Source organism: Ochotona curzoniae, unplaced genomic scaffold (genome assembly GCF_017591425.1).
Source record: "Ochotona curzoniae isolate NIBS_2020 unplaced genomic scaffold, NIBS_Ocur_1.0 contig_883, whole genome shotgun sequence".
In the NCBI taxonomy this organism is placed as follows: domain Eukaryota; kingdom Metazoa; phylum Chordata; class Mammalia; order Lagomorpha; family Ochotonidae; genus Ochotona; species Ochotona curzoniae.
This window is the reverse complement of record NW_024466599.1, coordinates 58,418,084-58,445,007: the sequence shown is the minus strand read 5'-3', so window position 1 is coordinate 58,445,007 and position 26,924 is coordinate 58,418,084. Positions and strand designations below refer to the sequence as shown.

General features: G+C 40.8%; 1 protein-coding gene across 7 annotated transcripts in view; it reads left to right on the top strand.

Moving 5' to 3' along the window:
- The window catches only part of CTNNA2 (catenin alpha 2), a 1,062,093-nt gene that overhangs the window by 729,423 nt on the left and 305,746 nt on the right, over positions 1 to 26,924 (top strand). The window contains exon 8 of one of the 7 annotated variants that reach the window (XM_040993623.1): positions 7,661 to 7,665. The exons of the other annotated variants lie outside the window; for them this stretch is intronic. Coding sequence (XP_040849557.1) covers positions 7,661 to 7,665 — 5 coding nt within the window. The remainder of the gene's footprint in view (positions 1 to 7,660; positions 7,666 to 26,924) is intronic. 7 annotated transcript variants of the gene reach the window in all.

Genomic DNA, 26,924 nt, shown 5'->3' with positions numbered 1-26,924 from the left:
ATGCACTTTTGTTGCTGTTCCTGCTTTTGTTATTTAGTGTTAAGTCTGATGGAGGTTTAACTGATGAGATGTAGATTTAGGTTAAAAACAAAAAACAGCTCCTGCCGCCTTGCATCGGGAGAGGAGGAGAAGAGTCACAAAGCAAGAGCCACACACAATGGCAGAGCTGTAAGCCTGGGCTGCAGGTTGAATAGATGCCTTCAGCTAGTTAAGCAGAGTCAGGCTGACGAGTTGTGAGCAAAGTAAGAGGAGTTAGCACAATGGGAAAAGACATTCCAGAACCGAGCCAAAATGTGTGAACAAACAATGAATTTTTTAGAAATGCCCTGGGTTTGTGGAGCATAGGGAGGAAAAAAAAAAAAGGAGAGAGAGTGGCATGAAAGAGAAATGAGACCAAAACAGAGTGTGAAGACTTTCAACCGGGTCTATGCTTTCTAAAGGAAACAAATGTGTGGGGCTAGATATAGATTACATTAGAAATGCTCAGGACATGAAGTTGTCATAAAGGCATGGAGAGCAAAGCTGTCACCTGATACAGCATCCACTCCTGATCAGGCTCCCCGCTAATGGCCTGAGAAAAGCAGTAGAGGATGCCCTAAGTGTTTGGACCTATGCCACCTCTGTGGGAGACCAGGATGAAGTTCCTGACTCCAGCATTCAGTCTGGCAAAGGAAAAAAAAAATTCTTGTGACCATCTAGGGAGTGAGCCAGCAGAGGAAAGATGTCTTTCTCTGTCTTTGCCCATCTCTGTAATTCTGACTTTGAAAATAAATAAGTAAATTTTTAAAGGAAATATTCAGGGCATGGCAATAGTAGTTTTGCCTCAAGGTTGACAATCTTTTGATTGGCACTCTTTCTAAGAAGTAATTTAAGGTACTTTCAATAGAATGGCTTGCTCTCAGGTAGAAGAGAAGCAAGGACAGGCAAGATGTGACAACAGTTTCTGACACTGGGAGAGAGAAGTAAGCCACTGAAGATCTGTGCAGATGTAACAGCCAGACTTTCAGATCATGGAGGCTGTGGACTGTGTTCAGTAGTAAAAGTTGTTGCAGTAGCAGCACATTCCCAATGAAAAAGATTAGAACATGGCTGATGCACAATATAATATTTATAGTCCAGAAAGGTAATATGGATAGAAGCTGGGTGTTAGGAACGGATGGGTCTGTGACCTAGAGCCTATAGGTTATAATTAAAGGCATTCAAATACTAATATATGAAACGCTACTCTATCAGTAAGAAATGATCCTGCAGGCTGTATTCAGCTTATGGAATACAGGATTGCAAAGCCTTGTTAAAATGTGAAGATTCTCCACAAGGAAGACTAGGGGAGAAGAAGTAGATTGCTTAAGCAGGAAGAACAGTTTAAAATACATGAGAAACAGTGCCCATGTAAATGAAGATCAGCATTTGGTAGGCATGGCCACGGGACTGGCATTAACAGGAATTTCAAGTGTCTTTGGAAAGGTATGGCTGAGATGGATGGGTTTTGAGAGGATAGCAGGTGGTTAAGGATCATCAGCCCTGGACAAGGATGCCTCACAAGGAGTCTACCTGCAGAGGAAGCATATAGCACTAGTGTTTTGTGCCTAAGGACTCTACGTCAGTGTCTGGATGACAGCAAGTGTACCATTCCTAAATAGGCTGTGTTCTTGGCCACTCATCACTGTTAGATTATTGGGCCTTACATCATCTTAAACATTAGACAAAGTGATGGCTGGAGATTTATGACCTTTAGAAGGTAGGTATATACTTGAATTTTAGCAGAATCTGAGACATCAGCAACTTGATGTTTGACATGTGTAATGCTGTATTGGGGAGAAAAGTGTTCTGCCATTTATAAATTGTGTAAGATGCCTCTTGGGGTGCTGAGTTCTAGTCCCAACAAACATTCCCAATTCATTTTCCTACTAAATGCAACTCCTCCCAGGGTTGAGGAACCAGGTGATGGCTTAAGGAACTGGCTCCCTGCTACCCAAGTGGGAGACTCAGTTTGAATTCCAGTCTCTTGGTTTTGGCCTGACCCTGCCCAGGTACTTAGGAATGAAAAATCTTATCTGTTTCACTCTTTCTCCGCCCCTTTCAAATAAAAAAATAAAATGGGCTTTAAAAAACATGTTTATTAAAAAATAATATATTCACCATAGTAAAATAAATTATAAAAATTAGAAATAGCTCAAAAATTATAATAATGACATATCAATTTTTATCATGCAAAAACACAATTATACCATGTACTTTGAAGATAAGTAGGAAAAAGAATTGTAAGCACAAATATCATGTACTTAACTTGTACACTCTTAACTTTCTGTTTTAGGAGCTAAGTAAAAATAACAAAAGCTCAATGGTGATTATGGAAAAAATAGAAATTGTATCTATTTTATCAGTCTGTATATCAGTGGAAGGCATCCTCTGCACGGCCAGGTGCATGGAAACCTGCTCTGATTGCTCAAGTGTTTATCAGCAGCTGGGGAACTAGCTGGAGACCAGATGATCCTGGATGGCTTCCCTCCTAGGATGGCAGTTGGCAGACTGTGAACTGGGGTCTGCCTGACTGGCACTGTGGGCTGAGGCATCTCTGGTGTCCTCCATGTGGCATCTCCTCCTCAGGCAAGCTGGTTCTGTTGCAATTGTGTGATCATTACTGGCTTGTGAGAGCGGGAAAAGAGAAGTCCCAGGGTGTGAGTACTTTTCAAGTCTCACCATCTGGCAGATTGCTGCTCTCTGTTGACCAAGGCAATTCATGTGGTCAACTTGACTGGAACAGGAGAGAAGTCGGCTCCATCTCACCATGGGAAGGACAGAATTTATTGTCATTTTTATCGATTAAATGTAGCCATAATGGCTTAATGTTGCTACAACTGCAAATGCAAAATGCTCTGAACTGATTTTTTATTTCTCAAACCTTCATCTATAAACACCAAGAATCAGAGGGATAAGCATTATCCACGGCTTGTTAGAAATGCGGAGTTTTAGACTCCACTCAAGACGTATTGAATCAGAATCTACATTTTTACAAGATCCCCAGGTGATTCATAAACTCAGTAAGGTTTTAGAAGCACTATAGCTTTTTGCTATTTCTCAGAATTCTCTTTCCTAGGGTTGCTATGTTCTCCTGTTGAGTGATAGATCTTTGATTTTTAAAGGTGCCAGAACTGTTTCCTTCTGCACAATTGAAACAGAACAAACACAGGTTTAAGCAGTAAAACAGGTTGCTACACAGCATGAATAGCTGCAAAAAGACAGTATAACATTTTTCTGCTCAATTGTCCTTTGCCTATAAAAATAGCAATTTAAAATTAAAATAACAGTACATAAATATTTTAAAAATTTTTGTATTTAACTAAGAAGCACAATTCAAATGTAGAGCAATATAAACCAGAAATAGCTATGCACATGCTTACCCAAACTGTCAATATCCCTAAACAATTTTTTTTAAGATTTACTTATTTTTATTGGAAAAACAGATTTACAGAGAGAAGCAGAGACAGAAGGGTCTTCTGTCCATTGATTCACTCCCCAAGAGGCCACAACAGCCAGAGCTGAGCTGACCCAAAGCCAGGAGCCAGGAGACAGGAATTTCTTTCAGATCTCCCACTCAAGTGCAGGGTCCCAAGGCCTTAGACCATCCTCTTCTGCTTTCCTATGCCACAAGGAGGGAGCTGGATGGGAAATAGAGCAGCCAGGGCCTGAGCTGGCACCTATATGGGATCCCGATGCATGCAAGATGAGAATTTAGATAATAGGCTATTGCTGTGAGTCCCCTAAACAACTTTTTACTGGATTTTGTGTTTTTTTTTTCAGTTGAGAGATTGACTGTCCAGCTTTTAGTCCAAAATTAAATATTTCTAGAGTATGAGAAAATCATTGGATACTCTTTGCAACTTAATACAGTTAACACTAAGGTGTCCTCAAAATCTTCATAGAAAAATATATATATACAATGAAAATCTGTATGGATATTAAGAAAGTATGCAGCAAAATAAGTCTATTTTTAATTTCAGTTTTCTGAAATTGGTATTGTGCCACTTGGGACATCTTGTCTCATATCCAGGTCCCTGATTCTAGTCCTGGCTGCTCTGTTCCAATCCAGCTTTCTACTAATGTGTGCCCAGGAAGGCAGCAAGTAATGGCTCAGGTACTTGGCTCTGTCACACACATGGGAGATCTTTTTTTTTTTTTTTTTTTGTAACATTGCATTTATTTTTATAAGAAAGTCAGAATTACAGAAAGGAAAAACAGAGAGAGAAAGAGTTTCCATCTGCTGATTCACACCCTCCCCCCCGCCCCCCGAGTTGGCTGCAGTGACTGGAGTTGAGCCAATCTGAAGCCAGGAGCCTGAAGCCTCTTCTAGATTTCCCACATAGGTGCAGATTCCCAAGGGCTTGGGTCTTGCTCAACTGTTTTTTGTTTGTTTGTTTGTTGTTTTTTCAGGCCACAAGCAGGGAGCTGGATTGCAAGTGAAGCAGTTGGGACACTAACTGGTACCCATATGGGATGCCAACACTTGAGGGTGAAGGATTAATCAGGAATGCTGGCCCATAATAACTAAACCTTAAAACAATGTTTTTCAAGAGCTTCTAGGTGTATCCTGGTAAGATCACCAGAATTTCTTAGGCATATGCAGATCCCTGGTCTGAACTTGTAGGAAATGCTAACGTACTGTAGTTTTATAGCTTCCTTTTTCCTTATACTCGGGAGGTGGCTCCAGCAGCTGGCATGGGAAGGTTAAGCTTCGACAGTGTAAGTTTTTTTCAAGAGGCTGAATAATGATTAGTGACATCTAAAACACATGTAGCCTCTTCCAGCTTTGCCAGCTCCCAATATGGGCACAGATTTGAGTCCCAGTTGCTTCACTTCCAATCCACCTTTGGGCTACTGCCATTGGAAAAGCAGAAGGGGATGGCCCACATGGGAGAATTGGATGAATGAAGTTCCTGGCTCCTGACTTCAGTTTAGTTTACCCTGAGCTAGTGTAGCCATTTAGGGAGTGAACCCAGTGGATGGGAGGTTTCTCTGTCTTCTTTTTGTCTCTCTTTATAACTGTGTCTTTCTAGTAAATAAATAAATCTTTAAAAAATGAAATAAAATAAAAGCACATGTAGCTTTTTTCCACTTCTGCTTTGCTTTCAAGTGAAAAACACTATTTACAACTTCCATGCTTTCCTTGATGTTGTCTTTCTCCTGAAGGCAGAATGAGAGAGAGACAGAGAGAGAGAATACAGCCTAATGTTGTCATTCTCTGATTTTTTGTTTGGGTTATTTTTTTTTCTTGGAATAGGACAACTTCTATTTTGAAAAGTTAACTCAACTATACCTACTTTGGAGTCCCATTCTCATCAGTCAGCTGGCCGATATGTCAGTCAACAGTGAAGAACATCTATTTCTTATAGAATATGCAGGCATATTCTAGTTCTGGAGATGCAGAAATGTACAAGACTGAGTAATCTTGTCAGTAAGCTGATAAGATAATTTTAGATACTGGTGATGCTAGGTAAAACTAAAATAGAACCATGCAGAAGAGAGAACTTGATGGAGAGTTGCTCCTTAGTTAGGTAAGTCATCCCTGAAGTAATGTCAAGAACATTGAATCCTAAGTGATGAGGGAGGGGTAGTCATTACAAGCACCACAAGATGTACATTCCAGGTAAAGGATACAGCACGTGCCAAGGCCCTGGAAACCAAGATGAGCCAACGTACAGGAGACTGTGAAAGTATAAGCATGCTGAAGCAAGCAAGATGCGGTTGAAGAGGTTTAAAGGAGGATTCTGAACACAAAATGTGCTTCCTTAAAGAATCAATCCACTTTCTTGTGAATATTCACTGACTGCTTTACCAGTTCCGCCAAACCTTATAGAGTGGTCTATCTTAGGTACTAAATAAAAATGCTTAAGTATGTTGATTGCATACTTTCTTCAGTATCTGAAGAAATTCTATTTCCACCATGTACATAAGACAGCCAAGACACAGAAAACCTGAATAGTTTTCCTTATCACAACTTTATTTATTTATTTATTTATTTATTTAAGACGAGTTTTCCACACTCACTAGACCCATTTCTGGGAATTCTTAAGGAAACTATCAATCAGCTCTTTACTTCTGTATTTCTGTACAAGCCAAATGGTTCTCCCACAATCTTCCTTTTCCTGAGTTCATTCAGTATATAACCCAGCAAAAGGGAACATATGACCATTCAAACTTTGCTCCTGGAATCCTAGTTCCCTTGGCTAGCTTTCTGGCATCTTTTCTTATTTCCATAGTAACAGAACAGACCATCAAGGAGCACACACTCAGAAATCTCATTTTGTATTTGGGGCTCTGATTTATTAGCAGATTCTTTAAACTCTCACTGCACTTGCAACATCTATCTAAACGTAATTCAGTGAAGTAAATGAACTGATGATGATTGGCTTCATGTGGTGAAGAGCAGTGGCCAAAGCCATCATTCGCTACTTCCTAGTAGGCCTCTTCTTCAAGCTGGTGGCTTTTCTTCATACCCCTAAGTAAACACTTCTATTTCAACATTGCATGGACTTGTGGGTTTTATATTGTCCTGCTGATTCTAGCATCCATTAAATTTCACCTCCTTCGTAATAGCATCCATTCCCACCCCATACTACCCTTATGTACACAAATCATATAGCTGTATATACCTATCAACTCAGTGATCATATAATGGATGTATCTTTGGTTGAATAGCTTATAGCTAGTTATTAAGATAAGTAGGATGTTAAGGGTTCATTTCCATGCTTAGGAAATTGTGGTTAAAGGGAGAACAGGATCTTTTATCGAACCTGTCACAAATGGGAGCTTGTCCTGAGTACAGACCCATCAACTTGAACAGTCACTTAGATTCTTTTGACCAATATGCACAGGACAGTCATGATCAAACAGTAATGGCCTTCTATGAATAAATACTCATTCATGTAAACAGTTCTCTAAAAACATTTACATTTATCTACTGTACTTAATTTCAATAAAATTGAAATGTTTGAATGATATCTTCCAGTTTAGAATTGTGTATAACGGGAGTCAACCACTTGCTTTCAGTATAAATGTCTAATAAGGTCGGATTGGATACCAGGCAGTTTGTTAAATTTATTGTTGTTTCAAATAGTTGTTTAACAAAAGGTTGCTGGCATATTGTCAAACTGATCACATCCCTTCAAACTCAAACCAAATTTGCTTCCTTATATAACATGGTTGTTGTGAACATTGAAAAGATTTCATAGTTTTTTTTTTTTTTTGAGGTCCAAGTAAATCACTTGGGATATTGGTTAACTAATGTGGGCAGGAAAGTCCTGTTGCTTTGAAGATTTTCCTCTTTCAAATTCCCTAAGGGATAAAGAAGAAAAAAAAATAAGCACTTCTATGTGATGTCAGTGATATGGACATATCAAGATGTACTTGGGTCTCCAATCCCCAAATTCCTCATTGTCCCTGATCATAGTGTCCAAACTGGCAAAAGAATACTTGTTTACAAAGTAAACTATGTGGTATTTATCACACACCTGACTGTAATGGTGTCAGAAGGCTTAAATGGAGACATATTCGAAAGTTTTTCAGAAATACAGCATTCTATTTGACAACAGTAGCAACTCTAACTGGAGCCCTCTGCAGCAGTGAGCATCTCGCTTCCTGTAGTCTGCTATTGGGAAATGAGGCAAGGTTTTACATCTGGTTTTAGAATTGGCAAGAGGGGAATTGCATGTTAATAGAGTAATCATCAGAGTGTCAAAGAACAATATTGCTCTCATTTTAGCATTTGATAGGTGTCTTAAGCTCGGGCATTATTTTTCAGCCATTAGATATTTTTAAGCAACTTACAGATTTGTTGAGTTAACTAGCAGGATGCATGTTTCTTCATCCATAGAATGATATTAATGTTCTTGCTTTATGGCACTACTTTAAAGAAAATTAACATAAGATGATACACATACAGTTCGCTTTAAAGTTACTTCCTACAGTTCTAAGATATTTTTATTGTTTTTGTCAATTTTGTAAGGACTACTCCTAAAATCATAGCACTACATTTGGCATTGCCATTTGTCCTCCCCTTTGGCCAAATGGCTTCATTTCTCAGCAAAATAGAGATCTATATTGGAAACGAACTTGAGAGTATTTCCTCATCTTCATTTTTCTCATTTGACTTCAGCAGCCCTTGTACTCAGCTCTAGGATTGGACCGTAGTTTACCTTGTCTGAAATATGATGTAGTAGTGAGTTGTTTGCCTAGCAGAAGGATTGAGTGAGAAGCAGACAGAACATCTGAAATTACCCACAGGTGACAGTCATGTGGAAGGATAGCTATCCATTTCACTTGTTTCTTTAAAAAAAAAGATTTATTTATTTGAACAGCAAAGTGTACAGAGAGGGAGGGAGAGACAGAAAGAGAAAAATCTTCTCTCCACTGCTTCACTCCCCAAATTGCCACATTGGCTGGAGCTGGGCCATTCTGAAGCCACTGGTGTCCACATAGGATGCCCATTTTGCAGGAGGCGGGTTTACCCTTTAAGCTACTCTGCTGACCCCATCCATATCATTTCTTAGTATTGAGTGTGCTGTGAAGAGAGGTGACTCTAAACAATCACTTGACTAGGGGTGGTCATTTGGCATAGTGATGGAGATGCTATTGATGATACTTACATCCCACATTAGAGTGCTGAGGTGCAAGCTCCAGCTCTGCTCCTGCCTCCTGCCAGCACTGCTCCAACTTCCTGCCAGTGCACACTGGTGGAGGCAGCAGGTAGCAACTCAGTTTGCCGAGTCATTGTTGCTTATGTGGGAAACCTCGATTCCCATGTATCCACAGTAGGGCAGTGATGTCTTCCATGCAGCACAGGGAAGAACAACCTTAACAATCCCTGCTTCAACAAAGTAATTCCTCCAGAAAACACTATCAATATTCACTCATTCGTGTATATATTGAGGCTGTTTTCTAGAGTGTTAAATGATGCAGATGGATGAATATATAAATTTGATATGATAGGTTCTTTGATATATAAAAGTTAGCAGATTTCATTGAAAGGTTTTGGAGATTTCACTGCAGGGAAAGATGGCACCAGGAGAAAGGAGGAGTTAAAATACTCCCTGGGGATGACAGATGGTAAGGAGATCCTGGGCCAAGCCTAACTAGTGGGAACAAAAATATGCTCAGGGTCGGGTCTATTGGGCTAACTATACCTGAGGGGAACATGCGTAGAGATGAGTTGAGCTAGCTGCGTTAAGAACAGTAAGTTGTCTTGAGCATGTTATGTCTTTGTATAATGAGTCCATAGAATGTAAACAAATGAACTACAACCAGGGATAATTGGTAGAATTAATTCTATTTTTCTTACACCTATGATGTGGACTTAAAAAAAAAACACTTTTCTTTCTAATATATCAAAAGTCTGTATATTCTAATTCAGGTAACTGTGGCAATGAATTAATTTTGGTGCTTGAGTGTCTAGATCCATGTGTGGGTTCTGATGGATGACAAATTGCTGTATCACCAGTGGTGGGAAATATTCATGTAAATAGAGTCTTTACTGTGACCTTATTTAATCAATACCTTATTTCTGCTAACACGTTTTGTGAGACCGACTCTGGCATGGTGGGTAATTTATACTCTAAGGAAAGTGACCGCCTTTCCGAAAGAGCTCTGTATTTTGTTAAAGGTGTATTAGCCTTCAGGAAAGACCGGCTATTCCTCTTGGGACAGAAACAACAAAACAAAATATATTTTAAACGTGTATGTATTTTTTCAGAGGTAATTTGACACATTCCTGTATATGCTGAATTACACAGAACCACTTTATCAGAACACTTGGCTCATTTTCTTTCTTTCTGGAGCAAGTTAATTACCATCTGATAAGCATGCTTTAATTCCCTTCTTTCCGGTCCACAACCAGGCTTTTTATTAGTTGGAGCCACTAAATCAAACTCAGGATAGGTGATTGTCAATGCAGTGTCAGGAGATGAGAGTTTAAGTAATCCAGTGGCTACCTCAAGCCCTTCATTTCATGTGTTTTGCATGAATGAAATGGGTAGACTTCTCTGCTGCAGCTGGAGCGATGGTGCCTTCCACAGCTCACTCTGTGCGGTGCCACTTCCCTGGAAGCCAGTGAGCCTATTTACCATTGTCATAGTAACACACAATTCGGGCCCACGTAAACTTAATCCCCGAGAATCAATTGTTCCCTTGCCTGGGCGGCTGCGCTCCCCGCAAAGCTGCCTGCCGCCCCTGGATTCCCGCAGCTTGTGAACTGCGCGCCGCGGGGGCAGACAGGCTCCACGCGCCAGCCTGGGCTAGGCTCACACGCACAGCCGCACAGCCAGGTCGCTGCGGGCGTTACCAGGAAGATTAGAAATGCATGCCAGCAGAGACGGTGCCGACGTTGACTAGTCACACTGAAACGGAGCCACGTCGATTGGTATTTTAGCAGGGAAGGAAGGAAGATTCTCTTACCCTTCAATGCCTCTTGGAAGCCAAATTCCAAAACCAGCCAGACCTGTGCTAGAAGCAAATAAGAACCCCACATTCACACGAAGGAGTGGTGGCCCCACCGCTTGCCATTCCAGGCAAACTGAGACATGGTCCTACAGATGCCCTGCCTCTCAGCTGTGCTCAGAGTGGGTGCCAGTGCCACCCTGGTCACTGTCCACTGGTAACATCTTTTCTTCTTTTCATAGAATTCTTTGCCCCCAAATTGCACGACACCCTGACATCACTTGGGAGAACATTCGGTTTTGACCAACGCAGTCCCAGCTACTGATACAGTGGGGCTTCAGGAATTCTGATCTGTATCCTGTTGGGGAAATTGTTTCCATAGATCTTTTCTCTCTTCCATTGCTAGCTTCTCACCCTGTTTCTTGTTCCTTCTTCCTTGCCTGCTTTCTCCTAAATTTATCTCCTGCTTTCTCTTCCTGAATTCTGTTGGTTTTTGTCTTTCTATATTTTGATTTTCTCTTTTTATATTTTGCTTTTCTTGGCCCCTTTTTGTTTCCCCTGCCTCCCTCCCCACTTCCTTCCACTCTACCTCTGTCCCTCCTTCTCTATCCCTCCATTTCCTTTTGTTGAATCTATATATCTCACTTACCTCCATAGGGTTCAGGTGAGGTTACAAATTTCCTGACATCTCCATGGCTTTCCAAGACACAAGCTTGTGGCATCATAGCTTACAAGATTCCTGGGTATGGACAGAAATAAAGGGTTGACCCTCACCCCCTTCCCCAGCTCATCTTTAGAAGAACACTTGGCTCATTTTCTTAGCGTTCATTTCTCAGTGCTCCTTCTTGGCACTCAACAGAGAAATCAGGTTACTGTTAGCCAGGGTTGGGGACACTGCAATGTTCATGTTTAGCAACCTCTTTATGGTACTAGTTTCTCTTGAAAATGCAATTAAAGGTTGCACTCAAGTGGAAAGAAAGGCAGTTAAAAATCGTCTTGCATCAAAAGAGAAAATGCCCTCTGAATAGTCCCCCCACTATTATCATCCTTGTTTTGTACAAGGATATCCCTTTGAGTAGGAACACCATGAATTGTGATAGGTTTACTCATTCCAGGGTTTCAGTTAAAGCTCTGTGACATGTATATGCAAAGACCCTGGAAACCCATCTCCAAACCTAGTGAGTGTCTTTGAAGGAGTTGACTATGGGGTTCCCTTCATCTCTCATCTAGTGTATCTTGCTACCCTTTGCAGCAGGAAGCCTTGTCATGCATCTCCACTATCATCATGGAGGCACCTGAGGACAAGCAGCCTTCACTCTGACCTCACTTCCTCAATCTTCAGGGGGATTCAAGGTCTACACTGCAGTTCTCATGAGTTCTGATTGTCTTGAGGCTAAGTCCCTACTGAAAATATTAACTGAGAATTAGCAATATCTTCACTTTCCTATGCAGTGGAACCCCACTATCTCTTATCTAGCCATCATCTACAAAGGCCTCTATGCACAAAGGTTTGTATTATGTAGGAGTGAAAGAAATTTTAAAGAAGATGAAAGAGGAGGAAGAGAAGGAGAAGGATGCTAACTTTTGAAGGTGGAGAACCCCGAGTTACAAGAAGAAAACTACACTTTTTTGCTTACTGATACTTCCTAGAATAGCTGGGATAAATTCTCTTTTCTCATCATGACGTGGGGATTTCACATGATGTGTATGTTGCGTGCCTCTTGTGAGTTGCCTTCCCTCTGAGGGATTTTATCCCAGACCTGGACCCCTCAGTGCCATTCTTTTGTAGGGATGTCTTTCTCCCTGTGTTTACAACGCTGTTTCCTTCACACCCTGCAGGTTTCAACAGAGATCACTTCCTCAGAGAGGTCTTCTCTAACCACACTCGTGTCACCTATTACAATGCTCTGTTATGGCAAACATACACAGGATGTTATTTTCCTGTGACTGTGTATGTTCCTTCTCCACCCCAACCAAAATATAAGGGGATTCACAAAGTTCATGGAAAATTCACGTTCTGTTTTAATTATACCTCCCATGAAGTTTTTGCAGTCTTGCGTGGACTTCCTATGAACGGGGCTCTTAAATTTTCCATTGCACCTACAAGAATGCAAGCCATCATACATGCCATCATTAACTATCAAATGAGCAAATGAATGAAAGACTGGTTGTGTCACTTATCAAGACAACTTTTCTGATATTAAACTTTAGTGTTTCCAGAGGAGGGAGGAGTCACTCTAGGATAGAGAGGACAAGAATAGTTTTAAGGTCGGAAGGAGGCGGACACCTGATGCAGATAAAGGAAGAATTTTCCAATTAAATGATGTCATTCATTTTGGCCCGCAACGATTTTTCAAGTAGAGGTGAATCTCTCAATCTCAGTTTTCATTTCTTATCTTGGCAGTTACTGGCTGTTCCACCTGCTTTTGTTTTCTATTTTTCCTGATCAGGGAGCTTTGGCATGCCAGTTGCTGCCACAGAAATAGCATCAGAGAAATCAAGTTTAAATAACTGGTTCTTTTTCTACAATATGAGAAGGGGAAAAACATTTTTCCCTTCACTGGCAAGGAAGATGGTTATGGCTGATTAATCAGGCCATTAGATACAGTTTTGCTGCATTCAGTAGAAGCAATGATGAGAATTTAGCTTGAATATTCATGTTATAAGTGCTACATGAGTTTGGAATGCTTATGCATTCATCACATGTGAGAGCTAAAAAGGACCTCAGAGATCATTCTGACTCCTCAGCCCAGCCTCCACAGAATTTATGATTTTCCAGCTTAAAACATCAAGAGCCAAAGTATCAAAATGATTGTCTTGTGGTTACATTGCTAGCTACTGAACACACTAAGATGAGCTATCCTACCCTTCCGACTCCCAATCCAGAGCTCTTTATATTAAGCCCAAGTGAATTGCAAGCATTTGATCATATTATATAAGCAGAAAGAAAATCTGGAAGCAATGAGCAGTCATACTTGTGGAATAACCCTATCCTCATTTTTGAAATTGCAGTGGTGCAAGTAATAAATACATGTTGGAGGAACATACTGACATTTGGAAGGGTATAGAGCAATATTCATCTTCCCTTCCAAGAACGTGTGAGGTGTGAGGAGGGGGAAGAGGATAGTATTGTTTGATTTCCCACATATATTTTGAACATTATCCAGACACTGCAATGCTGAACTAATAGCACACCTTTGCAATTTTTTATCCTTTAGCTGACAAGTACCAGTACTTGGGGATTTATTATTTTGAATAATGAGTGGAACTTTGCTCTCAGTGTCAAATGTCATTCTGTCATCCTCCAGCAGATGGCAACTCTAGTATTGTCATTTCACTTCTTCCTACTCCCAGAAGGTTTTGTCCTCAACCATTGCCATCCCCATCCCACCCCCTTCGGAAATTCAGTTTTTTTGTGTCTGTGCCTAAGGGTTACCTGGAGACCTGTGATTCTGCTCATTTGCCTGTGAAACCACCACCTTTAACATCTAAATCTAAAGGCTGATCTGTATGTATAAGGAAATAAGAGAAATCACAATTCTCATTAAAAAAAGAATAAAGGTGAGAAGCCAAAGTTAAAGACTCGAAAATAAGTTGTACCACGAAGAACTTTCTGTTTAAGGAAACAAAATACCTTGAAGAGAAAATTGAAGATCAATTTCTGCAGGACTGGATTTAAAAGAAGATGGATTTGATTGGAGTCTCATGAGTTATTGGTTTAAAAAAAATCAGAAATATCACCACAAGTAACACCTGGGGGTAAATACTTTGGATTGTCCATACTTGTGTTTTCTTACTTTCCTGCAGGCTTGTCTTTCATTCCTCCCTCCCATTTACCTACCCCATTTTATTTAGTACTCAAAATTACTGAATAGGGGCCCCTTGTTTCCTTGCTTTTTAGACATCAGGTTTCTTTCTCCAGGTACATTCCTGCAGCATTGCATCCCCTGCGTCCTCCTACCAATCCCCACCTCTCCCAAACCACCACCTACATCCAGAATACTCTTGATGACTGCAAAAGTTGAAATACATGCTGTTTTCAGAATGTAAGCCTGAGTGTAGCTGTAAGAAATCAAGAGAAAAGAATACCTGCTACTCTTTTTTAAGGTAGACAGTAATGATCAGAAACATGAGCAAGTTGATTCTCTTATGAAATTCCTATGTGCAGATTTCCCAACCAGGTCTCCTGCTTGGTTGTGTTTCACTTGCATCATCCCTGCCTGAGGAGGCAAGCAGGTTTTCATGGTCTCCAAATACTGCGTGGACAACTTTTGCCAGTTCATCTCGAAAATAGCCTAATCATCATGTCTTCTTCAGAGTTGAAGAACCAATCCTTTTCATGCTAAAAACCACACAGAGGTTACAGTCCACAGCAAGGAAATAGTAGCACAACTTCTTGTTTGTATAAAGGATATGTTTAGCTTGAATGAATCATGCTGCTTGATTATTATTGTTATATCATGTGAAAATAGGGGCTGATGCAGCTGATACAATCCTAGGAAGCAACAACTAACACTTGCAGAAATCCAAGGCTGTTATCATTTGCTGACAGCTACTAATGAAGACAACAGAGCTTACTTCAAACCAACGAATAATTAGCACTGACAATAGAAGTATAAACAGAGGTGTAATTAATTAATCACTTAATTGCTCTGCCCTCTGGTGTCAGGTGCACCTTTGCCAGAAATTTAGATACACATATGCCCAAGACCAGCTTCTTTCAACTCTGTGATGATCATGGATCCATTTGCTCAAGGTAGGCCGCCATGTACACAGGGAGTGTCACTTCCTCTTACACCTAAGAGCTTATATGGTTTGAGTCCATTACCATACTATTCTGATGCCTGTCACAGTTAATAGGATAAGGAAAATGTTCAGTTGGTAATTGTGGGATGGTGGAAACTCTCTGGAATCTCTGTTTTGCTTTGTGGCAATAGGCACTTTGCCCTCTGTTTCCATCTCATCCTCCTTCCAAGCCCTGCAGATGGATTGTTTTTTTGAGTTTAGTTATTGTCTTTCTTGGGGAAGGATGATCAGTTTCTCATCAAAATGTAATATTAATACCTTGCTTTTTGGTATTATGACACAAACTATTCTAGTTTTATAAAGTTAAAGAAGACACACGTTGGGCCCAGTGTGGTAGCCCAGTGTCTAAAGTCTCCTTGAACACGCTGGGATCCCATATGGGCACCAGTTCTAATCCCGACTGCCCCACTTTTCATCCAGCTCCTTGCTTGTGGCCTGGGAAAGCAGTCAAGGACGGCCCAAAGCCTTGGGACCCTGCACCTGTGTGGGAGACCCAGGAGAGGCTCCTGGCTCCTAGCTTTGGGTTGACACAGCTCTGGCTGTGAATCACTCTGGGAGTGAATCATCGGACGGAAGATCTTCCTCTCTGTCTCTCCTCCTCTCTGTATATCTGACTTTGCAATAAAAATAAATAAATCTTGAAAGAAAGAAGAAGACGCATGTTTCTGTATTACAAAGATATGATTGTAGATGCAGGACTGGTTGAGCTAGAGCCAAACAGGAAGCCCCTGAGCAGGAGTGTCAAGGCACATTTGGAGCAGTCAGCTGAAGAAGCAGATAGCTCAGTCAGCACTGCTGGGTAAGGGAGATCATCCCTCATTCTACAATAGGGGCTAAAGATTCTTTCACAGGAATCTTGGTACAGGCAGCCTTGGCTTATCAAAGTTGGTCATAGTCAGAAGGGATATTAGAGCCTTCTGAGGATTCCTGCCTTGAGGATGATGAGATAAGTTATTCAACATGGTATATTTGTGTGCAATGTGATATGTTTGTACAATGTTTTTGGCATTCCTTCTGATGTCCGTGCGTAAGAAAGTTACTAGAAATGTGTGTGGAAAGTTAGTGACTCAAAAGACTCTCTGTTCCTATGCGTCCCATGTGATACCAGCTGTCTTCCTCATACCTGGTTTGCTATTTGTTGAGTTATGTGACTAAATACACTGTCCAGTAGGTATGTCCAAAAGAGACGCTTCTACTTTGGAGAATAATGTTTTACTTGGGAAAAAAGATACAGACATCACAAACACTTAAAGAAAATCCTCACATCATAGAAGCCAATGAGAGGATGTGGTAAAGAGAGAACAGTAGTCCCATTGCAGTAATATTCCTACTTTTTTTTTCTCTTTTCCCTTTGTGAATTAATAGGCAGTTTACATACTTCAGCCATAGATAATATTTAGGAATTAAATTGGCATAGGTAAGTTCAAAAACCAGGCATAGAAAATAGGAAAGTGATCATTTGATCTTGAGTAATGTGGGGGACAGACTGATGTCCAGACTGAACTGCCACAGCTATGGTCAAATGCACTGAGCGTTGAGGAGAATCTCCTACTCAATAGATAAATCAGGACTTGTGGCTTCTCCAGGCATATGCATGCTTCCCAAATAGCTGAGAAATGCGTGCTCTTGGTACAGACTTAGCTTTGTTATTTGATTGTAGCTGCCCAGAGAGCAACGTTTCAGTCTGCTCATTAAAGGTGAGAACTGATTATCAGGCATGATTTCCTAACTGGTGTAATTGGCTCCTGGCGCTTCCTAAACACTTTTGCAAATTTTCAAGGTGCCCTGACTCTCTCCGCCGTGCTCTGTGTAACTCACCGCCAGTCTTCCTGGACGTGACCTATTCCAGCCTAAACTGCATTAATTGTCAGTCTTCTTCAGTTGGTTCAATTTTTCATTCCAAGGCCTTCGTTTGGCCTTCCACCAGTGGCTTTGTACCAAGAGTTAATTTGTTCTGCAATTTTTTGTACAGTTACTTGCTGCCAAGTAAAATGCTAAGGGGTTTACATGTATTAGCTCTCTTAATCTTCATTACAATCCTTGAAAATAGATCTATTTAACACATGCTTATTGAACATCTATTATGTGATAAGACATTTAGGGATATGCAAGAAAATAACAAAGGTATGGGCCCTACAGACAGATAATGTATGTTTAGCTAACAGCATACATCTTGGGGAAAGAGTGAGCCCTAACCAAGTAAAGAAAATTGGCTTGGATCAGATATTTGATCCTAGGTCTTTCTGACCCCAATGTTGTCATTATTTTTTTAAATTCCCTTACTGAATCTTCCTGTTTCTTTTTCAAATTATTTTTAAAAATGTAATTTATAGCAAGTTATTCTCAACAATTCTCAACAATTGTTCATTTGAAATCAGGCTCACAATCAGGCCATTTAAGTCAGAGTGAATCTTACATGGTGCCTTAGTGTATGATGGAATCTGATTTGGACTCTGTATTGTGCTATGCTCTGGATGGAGTATTAAGCCCTTCATAAGCCGCCTTCCAGGGTCTCCGCAGGTCCAGAGGTCCATTGCCACCAAGTGGCTTGTTGCTCATTATTGCATTTAGTACTATAGCAACGGCTCCACCAGTGTCTTTATTAAAACTTGCTTCAGGCTAGCATTTTCCCCTGGGTCAGTAATGAGTTTAGAGGAATGGATGTGGAAATGAGATTTGTTCTCACCAGTGGAGTGAATTATGTCTTGTTGGGGCCCCCAGGCTAATATTTCAAATTTGCCACAAGGTACTTCATCAAAAATTCTATTTTGGTTCCAAAAGGATCATGTATGCCTATTAACAAATTCAGAGAATGCTTTTAAACTGTTTTTTTTTTCCCCTCTTCCCCTGGCTCTGTCCGCTGAAGGCTTTAGGAATTAGCAGTTTGTGAAAATTGTTCTTTTCCATGGGCCAGTGAATGGTGCACAGAAGTGTGGCCCTTTTATCCAGCAAGACTGGGTCTGTGACAACTGAGGTGGATCCAATGCAGAGCAGCCCTGAATGCATCATTGCGTTTGGCATGCACCATCCCACTAGGCATGTGGTACCATGCCAGACTCACTCTGGGGGCCGGATTTGTGTTTGGTGTCTTTTAAATCCTCATGCCTTGGTTTGGTTGCCAGGTCTCATTTGAATACCATTGAGGCTTATGAATTTAAACACTTTCCAATGGGCTTGGGACTTTTGACATCTACTTTATTGCACTGCAACATTCAAAAGATGCCATTTGCAGCAACAGGTGAATTGGAAAATACAGCTGCTTGCCTCAGCACAACGTTTCCAGTAGTAGAGATAGCCCTATATCCCACAGTGTTGTTAAAGATGTTCTCAGTGATGGGAAAGGAGAGCATGCATTTCTTGTGTGATATCCATCTTCCTATTCCCTCTCTACCCCTTTTTATATTTTTGCTGCCTTTCAGGTAAATAATGGCATTCTAGAGTAATAATGGCCAATTACTTTTTAGTATCAAATACTCAAAGGTCAGAGGCGTCCTCATTCTGTGACAGGCTAAATAATGACTGCCTACAAAATTGTGCAGCCCCATGTTTTTCTTTAAAACTTTGTATCATATTCATAGCAATAAGAACCAGTTTTGAAAATCTTTTCTGTCATTATCATGAGTTACACCTAATCTCATTCTGGACTAAATAAATAAATAAAGTATTTCAACTGATGCTATTCTAGTCCTTCTGCCTGTGGAGTCAGATTTCCGTCATTATTTGAGCAGATGCTTTTTTTTTTATTCCAGATGATGTTTCCCTCAGGAGTGAGCTTCTACTAAATGCAAGTCTTCTCCCTAGGAACACATTGGATAAGAGGTGTTTCAGTAAGGACTTCCAGTCTTGCCCTCATTGCCTTGCAAATGAAACCAGCAGGAATGATCATCACTCTTGATTCATGTGTCTTAGTTTAGCTTTGGAAAGTATCATGCACATAGGATACTGGTTCTCTTTAAATAAGCAAACACACAATTGATAGCCAGTGTAAGTTTAGAAACTGATAGACAAAAGGGAAGAAAAGAAGGCAAGAACGAGGGAAGGAAGGAAGGAAAAGAATGAAAGCATCTGACAAGTCTTAATATGTCTAATAAGCAACTATACTGTATCTATACTATACTATGAACTGTACTATATCTGCATAACATCAGATCTTAGATTGGCTCTTGCCTTCCCTGAATCTGGCAGCATTAGGGTCTTTGGCTAGTCTGTTTGTACTGGCTGTTAATTGCTAATAGATTTCCAGGTGTGGATCATGCCATGCAGGCGTCAATGCTTCATTTACAAAGGTCAGAGACTGTCCATGGCTGCAGAGGCAAGGGATAAACAAAAACTGGAGCCATCTCAGCACCTCACTAAAAATGTCAAATCTAGTAATGTTGTGAGAGTAAAAGCAAAATTTATTAGAGAGAAAATGAACTTGCATAATAAAAACGAGTTAAGTGGAGAAAGTAGAGAGAGAAAAAAAGCCTTTGAAAGAAGGTTGAAGACCAAGGAAACACTTAGAAAATCAAACCCGTTTCAAATTAGAGCTCAGATACATTGGGATTTTAAATGTCTTTCTTGTTCTTGGGACAAGGAGAAAAGCCTTTGGGGTGAGCTTTTTAATAATTCTACTTGAGAATATGTATGATAAGGAGCTTTGCTAGTCTTCATGTTAGAGGAATGAATAAATTGGACTAGGGTATAGTGCTCTGTAGCACTCTACAGCCTTAGAGCCACATACAGGCCCTGCCTGTTTAATAGGGCCTGCAAGCTAAAGAATGATGTTTTATTTTAAAAATTTTGACAAAAAAATAAGAATATATCATGACATGTAAATATGACATACAATCTAAATTTCCATATTTCTAAATAAACTTTTGCTGTGCCACATCAACACCCAGTCATTTGTCTACGGTTGCTGATTTGCGAGGAGTTCAGCTGCAACAGATATTTTAGGATCAACAAAGTTTATATTATTTACTCTTGATGTGTTCTACAAAAAGCTCACAAATCCCATGTTTGTTGAAACAGATTAATTGGGAAATAATTAATAAAAACTGCAACCGTGTCACCAGTCCAGCTGCTCTGTGTTTGGCCTTTTCTTCTTGAAGAAGCAACTCACCTCCTTGCCCTTCATTCCTCCTATTTCTCTGAGTTTCCAAGGGTCTACCTCAGGATGGTTCTTCTGCTAGGCTCTGTGGGTGGTAGGAGCTTGGACACAACCCGGACTCTGCTCTTGAGTTTACCTGGAGAGCATTAGGGAAGCAGCAAGATGAGTTATATCCATAAATAACAGGCATGCATGAACAAAATAATACCAAGATGTGTATTATAAGAGGATCTCAGGAATGATACCGTGAGATTCACAGCTCCTTCAGTTTCCCTTTGCCTGAATGTCATTAATATCCATTCGGAGCTAATACTTGAAGGCTGGCTGCCATCTTTGATTGCCTCTCTCCGGGTGTCCGTTTTTGTTGCACTGCAGCTCGCTAGCCCATCCGTGCAAAGGGCACTTTCTGGGTAGGGTTAGTTCATGTGACCCTTCATGGCACACTGCCTCTCTACTGCCCTTGACTTTTCAGCCAGCAGGGTGAATTCTGTCATTTTTGTTTCTCCTATCTTTTGAATTGTATATTGAGTAACATTTCTGCTGCTTTCACCCTAATCTAGCCGGGAGCATCTCTTGCCAGAATCATGGCAAAAACCCATACCAAATGAATCTGTCCTACCTGGTCTTGCATCCGACCTGTTTAACATTCACATGTGGTACTACTTCTCTGTGTACCAGTCTTCTCACTTCTCCTGCATTTCTTAAAAATTTGCTCTATACCTTAAGATCCTGAACAAGTAGTTTCTTGACATGTTTGCAACTTCATTTGCTTCACTAACTCCTTCAGTCCATTGGCTCAGGACACATGGATACTTATGGGTGAGTATCATTTTGTTTTTGACAAAGCCAGGACCCTTGTGGGCATAAAAGGGGCACTGACTCTAAGTGATTATGCCAGGATTGTCACCAGGGTAGTCTCATGCAAACCAAGACATAGGATTATTGTATGCTTCTACCATTTGCTACACTTTTTCACCTCAGTATCTTTGTTTTTCCATCACCCGTATTCCCTGGAATGTCTCCTCTTAAGTCTCAGCATTTCCTTGGCAACTACTGTCTTTACAAACAAGCACAACACCTTTCCAGTCCTACTGAGGACTCAGGCTACCTAGTACTGAGGAGGTTCCCAGATACGGCACTTGTAATGCTGAAATGAGGTATTAGTCTCAGGTCACCTTCTTTAAGTAGCAGTGATCACGATTGCCTTGTTTTTTGTTGTGGCTGCTGAACCTAGTAAGTGATAGCTGCTTGGATAGATGCTTAGAACGAATGGCTTGGAACCCTCTCATCCCATGTGCCTGGCTTGAGTTCTGGCTCCTATTCCAACCCAACTTCCTGCTAATGTGCATCCAAGAGAGCAGCAAATGATGGCTGCTTAAATTTAGGAGTGTAGTTCAATTCCTGTCACTGACATGGGTTTTAGTCCCTCTCCCCACCCTGAAACGCTGGGGGCATTTGGAGAGTCAATTACCCAGGGGAAGTATACTTCTTCCCTTCCACTCCCCTCCCCACCTTTCCCCTCCCGTATCTTCCCTTCCTCTCTTCTTTCCCTTCTCCTCCCTCTCCTCTTCTTTTTTTTTGGCCTGATCCAGCTCTGCTTGCAGCTTTTTGTTTGTTTGGCCCTGGTGACAGGAAATATATTCCAATTCTGAGATTCTTTCTTCTGCTTGTTTCATTCTATTTTGGAGACCATCCACTGTACTTTTAATTTGCTCTACTGTATTTTTCATTCCCAATATAGCAGCTTTCATTTGATTCATTTTCAGTGTGACCTATTCCTTGAATTCCTTGAATGCCAGCTTTACATGCTTCTCGTTGTTGATAAGAAACTTTGTAAACAAGTATTTTGAATCCTGTATGCCTCATTTTCTCGATGTCTTCCTCAGTTAACTCTGAAGTTGGCATAGGATTTTGCTCCTTTTCAGGGGAGTCTTCAGTAATATTCATTTTGTCTTTGTCTCTTTTTTTGCTCTTGATCGTTGTACTTCTGTTTAGCAGATTCTTCTTCTTGGAACAGGTTTCTAAGCTGTGTCACCCCCCAGGTCTACAGTTCAATTTTACTTATTGCAGTTGGTACATAGCTCTTTCTTTGCAGTCACTTGTTTCTCTTCCTCCAGTGAGTTCCAGGTCTCAGCTCTTCACCATGGTCTCCATAGCCCCAGCTCCTGGCTCACCACTCTCCACTTCCTATGACACTGCTGAGGCTATAACATTGTGTGTGCAACCTTTCTCCCACTTCCGGTTGGAGCAGGTCCCAAGATTAGCGAGACACCAGCAGTCCTATTTAGCTAGGTTGTTGGTGGTGGTAATCTTGCAAGAACCTGTTGGCTGTTAGGTCTGAGGGCCACGCAGACCTATTTTGACCCATACAATGCCATAGTCAGTGTTTTACTGTGGGACCAGTTCAATGCACTGTGCTCACTGAGTTTTCACGAGCTTAGCACATGTGCAGCTCACTGTTGTCCCTGCAATCCTAAAACTTTTGCTACACTGTATAAAATGGTGCGTGATGTCCTCTACTAGAGTTCTTGATCTGCTTACTGTTAGGTCTGAGGGCTACCTGGACCTGTCTTGGGTGGAATTTGTAGGATGTCTCGCTGTTGCAATTCACTGAGCCAGAAATGAGTTCACTCCCAGCTCAGCATATGCTCAGTTCTTTCCCTTGCCTTTTCTTCCTTAAACAAGATGTCACCTGATTTGGTTCTAGGGTCTGGACTGAACTGTGAAATCTACCCTATTCCTGCACTGCCCGTCTGGGGTCTGCCACTCTGTCTTTGCCCCTGGGCAAATCAAGCAGACCAGCAGGATGGACAGTTCTTTGTCTGGGTTCACTTCCTGAGCTCCCAGTGAAAGTCCCTTCCCACCCGGTTGCTGGTGGAGTTCCGGCTGCCAGGTGGAGTTCAGATCACCGTTTTCTGAATGTCGTTGGGGTATCAGTCACTGCATCACCATACCGTTGTTTTTGCTGCTTTTCTGTGCTGTCAGTTTCCAGGTCCCCTTCTGCTATTATTCTGTCCTGTCCTATTTCCTGGAATGTGCCCCCTCTGCTTCACACTGGCGAATATTTCTCCATCTGTTTAAATGTGTCCTTACCCTATTCCACCATCTTGATTCTCTGATACCACCTTTCAACAACCTTACACAGTGGGAGATGCAAAGCAGCTTCTTGGGGCCCCGATCATTAAGGTGTTAATCCTTTTCAGGAGGGATCTGTCCTCAAGACCTAGGCGCCTTTCAAAAACCCTGCCTCCCATACAATCCCACTGGGCACTTTGTAAGAATATGTGAGTGCATGGAGTCACAGATATTCAGTCGGGAGCAGCTATTTTTTGGTCATTGTGCTGTATTTGCTTTTTCAAATATCTATCCATTCTATTTTTGAAGCATTTCAGAGGAAGTTGCAGACATCCATACACTTCCTTCTGAATACTTCAGTGTGCACATTATTACCCAATGTTTGATATTTGTTTACCGTTTCTTTTAGGTGAAATGTGTACACAGTGAAATGAATATATGTTTAGACAAATGCGTGCATCTATATGCATCAAACTCCTATAGTGTTTTGCTTTTTCCATACTGAAGATTTCAAAACATGTTCCATTTTGCTTAAGTAATCATTTCAAATGGTTTGCTCTAGAAGATGCACTTGCTTCTTTAGAAAATATTTTTACAGGAAACAGATTCATTTGACATTAAGCCATAGTTTTAAGAGCAGGTTTTATAAGGTGCTACTCTCAAGTCTTACAAAAAGCCATTCAAAGCATGTTTTAATTCATGAGTGATGATGTTTCAAAATCAGGAAATGCACTCACTTGGGGTGGGAGTAAAGGTACCTAAAGGGAATGTATGAATGTCACCATGTTGTAGAGAATACACAGTGTTGTTCCCAACTCAGTAATACTTGGGTCTCTGTGCTAGCTCTTCTCCATTCTGCATCATAAAGTCTAATTACCTAGAAATTTATAAAGTGGGGACATGGGCATAAAAAATAAACTAAAATATGCCATAACTACTTTTGTTTAGGCCATAGGAATGCTCTTATTTCATTGTGTATATATATATGTATATCAGAAAAGCTAGAGCAGTTTTGAGACAGCTGGTGAGAAATGATGCTCCACATTTTGTTCTTTGTGTATCATCCTTTCCATAGGTCCATTTCTTTCTGTCTCCGTCTCTCCCCCTTACTCCCCCCTCTCCCTCCCCTCCCCTGTTTCTGTTTGTCTTTCTTTCTCTTGTTCTGACTTCTGCAAAGAGGCAAAACAAATGCCTGGGTAACTTTTGGTGACTGGAACTATAGGATGCTAATGATTTCATACTGACCACAAGCATTATGAAGTCCCACTGGGAAAACCTGTGACCATACTGGGAACAACTTGAAGTATTTTTACTGCCATCACATAAAAAAGCTAGGAATCAATTATAAGAGCCCTTGGTGTGACTCTTTCCAGTACACTTTGGTCAGAACTGAAGACAATAGCAACCTAAGACAGCCATGCTCACCAGCTAGTTTCTGGAGGCAGAATTGATGAGCGGTAGTAAAACTGGAAAGGCAATACAGTGCTTTTTAAAGCAAGGAAGGAGGAAGGGGGAAAGAACGATAGGAAGGAATTTCTGGAATTCTTTCTGTGAGAACTCCAGAAAACCATTTTAGAGAACACAGAACATTTCAGAAGCAGCTGGGCCTTCAGCCAAAGCAGATGGTCCAAAATGAGGAATGGGAGAACAGTGCAAATAAAATCAAGTTGCTGGCTATGGAAGCACCAAAGGAATGTACTAGTGGTAGAGTTAGGTAAAATTCCTTCAGTGCCAACCCTGCATTTAAAAAGCACACTTATAGGTCTTTTCTCTTGACATCTGAGCCTGCCAAGCTCTGGAGAGTAGCATCCACCACTGACTGGTACAGATATTTTGCCTAAGCCAGTTCAAATGCGCTAATAAAAACCTCTGAATGAATAACATACAGAAGAGAGTGAGTGATTCCAACTTAATGCAGTCCTGAAAGCTTCCCTAATGACTTGAGAGTTAAGGTTGTGTTTAGAATTTAAACCACCAGACCGAATAAGGCAACTTGACAGCCTTTGGATAGGCCAGGATCAAAAAGCATAATAACCATAAAAGAAAAAAAAAATTAAATGAAGCAGACCATTAAGATGAACAGGAATGTGTATTCTCTATCCTTGATTACAATCAGAGCTGTCTATTTTTAGTGTATTTCAGATGAGACTACCTCATTGTCTTTCATCCCAACACAGTAAGGGATGAACTCTCTATTGGCCACTAGCTGACGAGATGAATCTCCATGAAGTGTATACAGAAAATGCTGAGACTCACACGTCCCAGATTTTTTTTTTCACATCCAGATTTTTTCACTGATATTATAACCTTTTATTATAATGCTTGGCATTCATCAACAAGTTTCAACAATATTTCTTATTCTAAGAAATAAAAGATTTTAGGGCCGGACAGTGCTTTGCAAAACCATGATTTAGGGCCAGTGCCATGACTCAATAGGCTAATCCTCCAGCTGCAAGTGTTAGCATCACATCTAGGGGCAGGTTTATGCCCAGGCTACTCGAGTTCCCATCCAGCTCCATGTTTCTGGCTTGGGAAAGCAGAGGTGGATGGCCCAAAGCATTGGGACCCTAAACTTGCATGGAGGACCAGGAAGAAGCTCCTGGCTCCTGACTTCAGATGGGCTCAGCTCTGGCTGCTCTGGCCATTTGGGGAATGAACCAGAGGATGGTTCAGATCTTTGTCTCCCCTTCTCCGTGGAAATCTACCTCTGCAATAAAAATAGATAAATCTTAAAACCAAAACAATTTAGAAACTCCAACTTGCAAACAGATTGGTTATGGCACTGAGTTGGGTTAAATGTTAAAAAAGAGCTGTAACAGTGATTTTATTGAGAGAATACTTCCTTTTTATTAAAATGCATTTGGGCAAAGATGAGGAGTATCTTTATGGACTTATCTATAGAAGAAAAAAAACAAATCACAATTCAACTCTGCTTGTGCGTTCTATATGAGGTGATGGGAATAGTTAAGCGATCTCATTTCACTCTGTAGAGAGACTAGAAATACCTCTTCCGGTACACAGCCTCTGCAGCCTCTGAATGTGAGTTTGTTTCTCTTTATAATCTGATACAATATTCAGTTAGCTTTAACTTATTTCTATCAGCATGATCTTCACTAACTCTTTTGTGTCCTTAGGGAGTTGTTTTCCAAGACGCTGTCAATTAAGCATGATACCTTTTCATTAGAATACTCCTAAGTTAGTCATGCAGCCTCTGTTGTGCTCACAAAGTTTGATGCTTTTGAATCAAGTGCACGAGTCATTAAAAGGAAAATGATTTAATTTTCTCACTTTGAGTGGCAAGGCTTCATCTAGTCCGTAAGGTCTTTATCATTCAGAGTCAGGCTCTTGCTCTCCCTGTTAGTGTTTGCTAGGTTCTTTATGGGTGGTAATAATAACTGTAATCCATGGAGGAGTCCTGTGGCTAGGTCAGTACAGCCAGTGATTACCACACCTGGTTCTGCTTCAGTAGTTCCTAAGGAAATAACACCTTGAACTTACCCTTCTTTCTGCGATATGGAGAGAA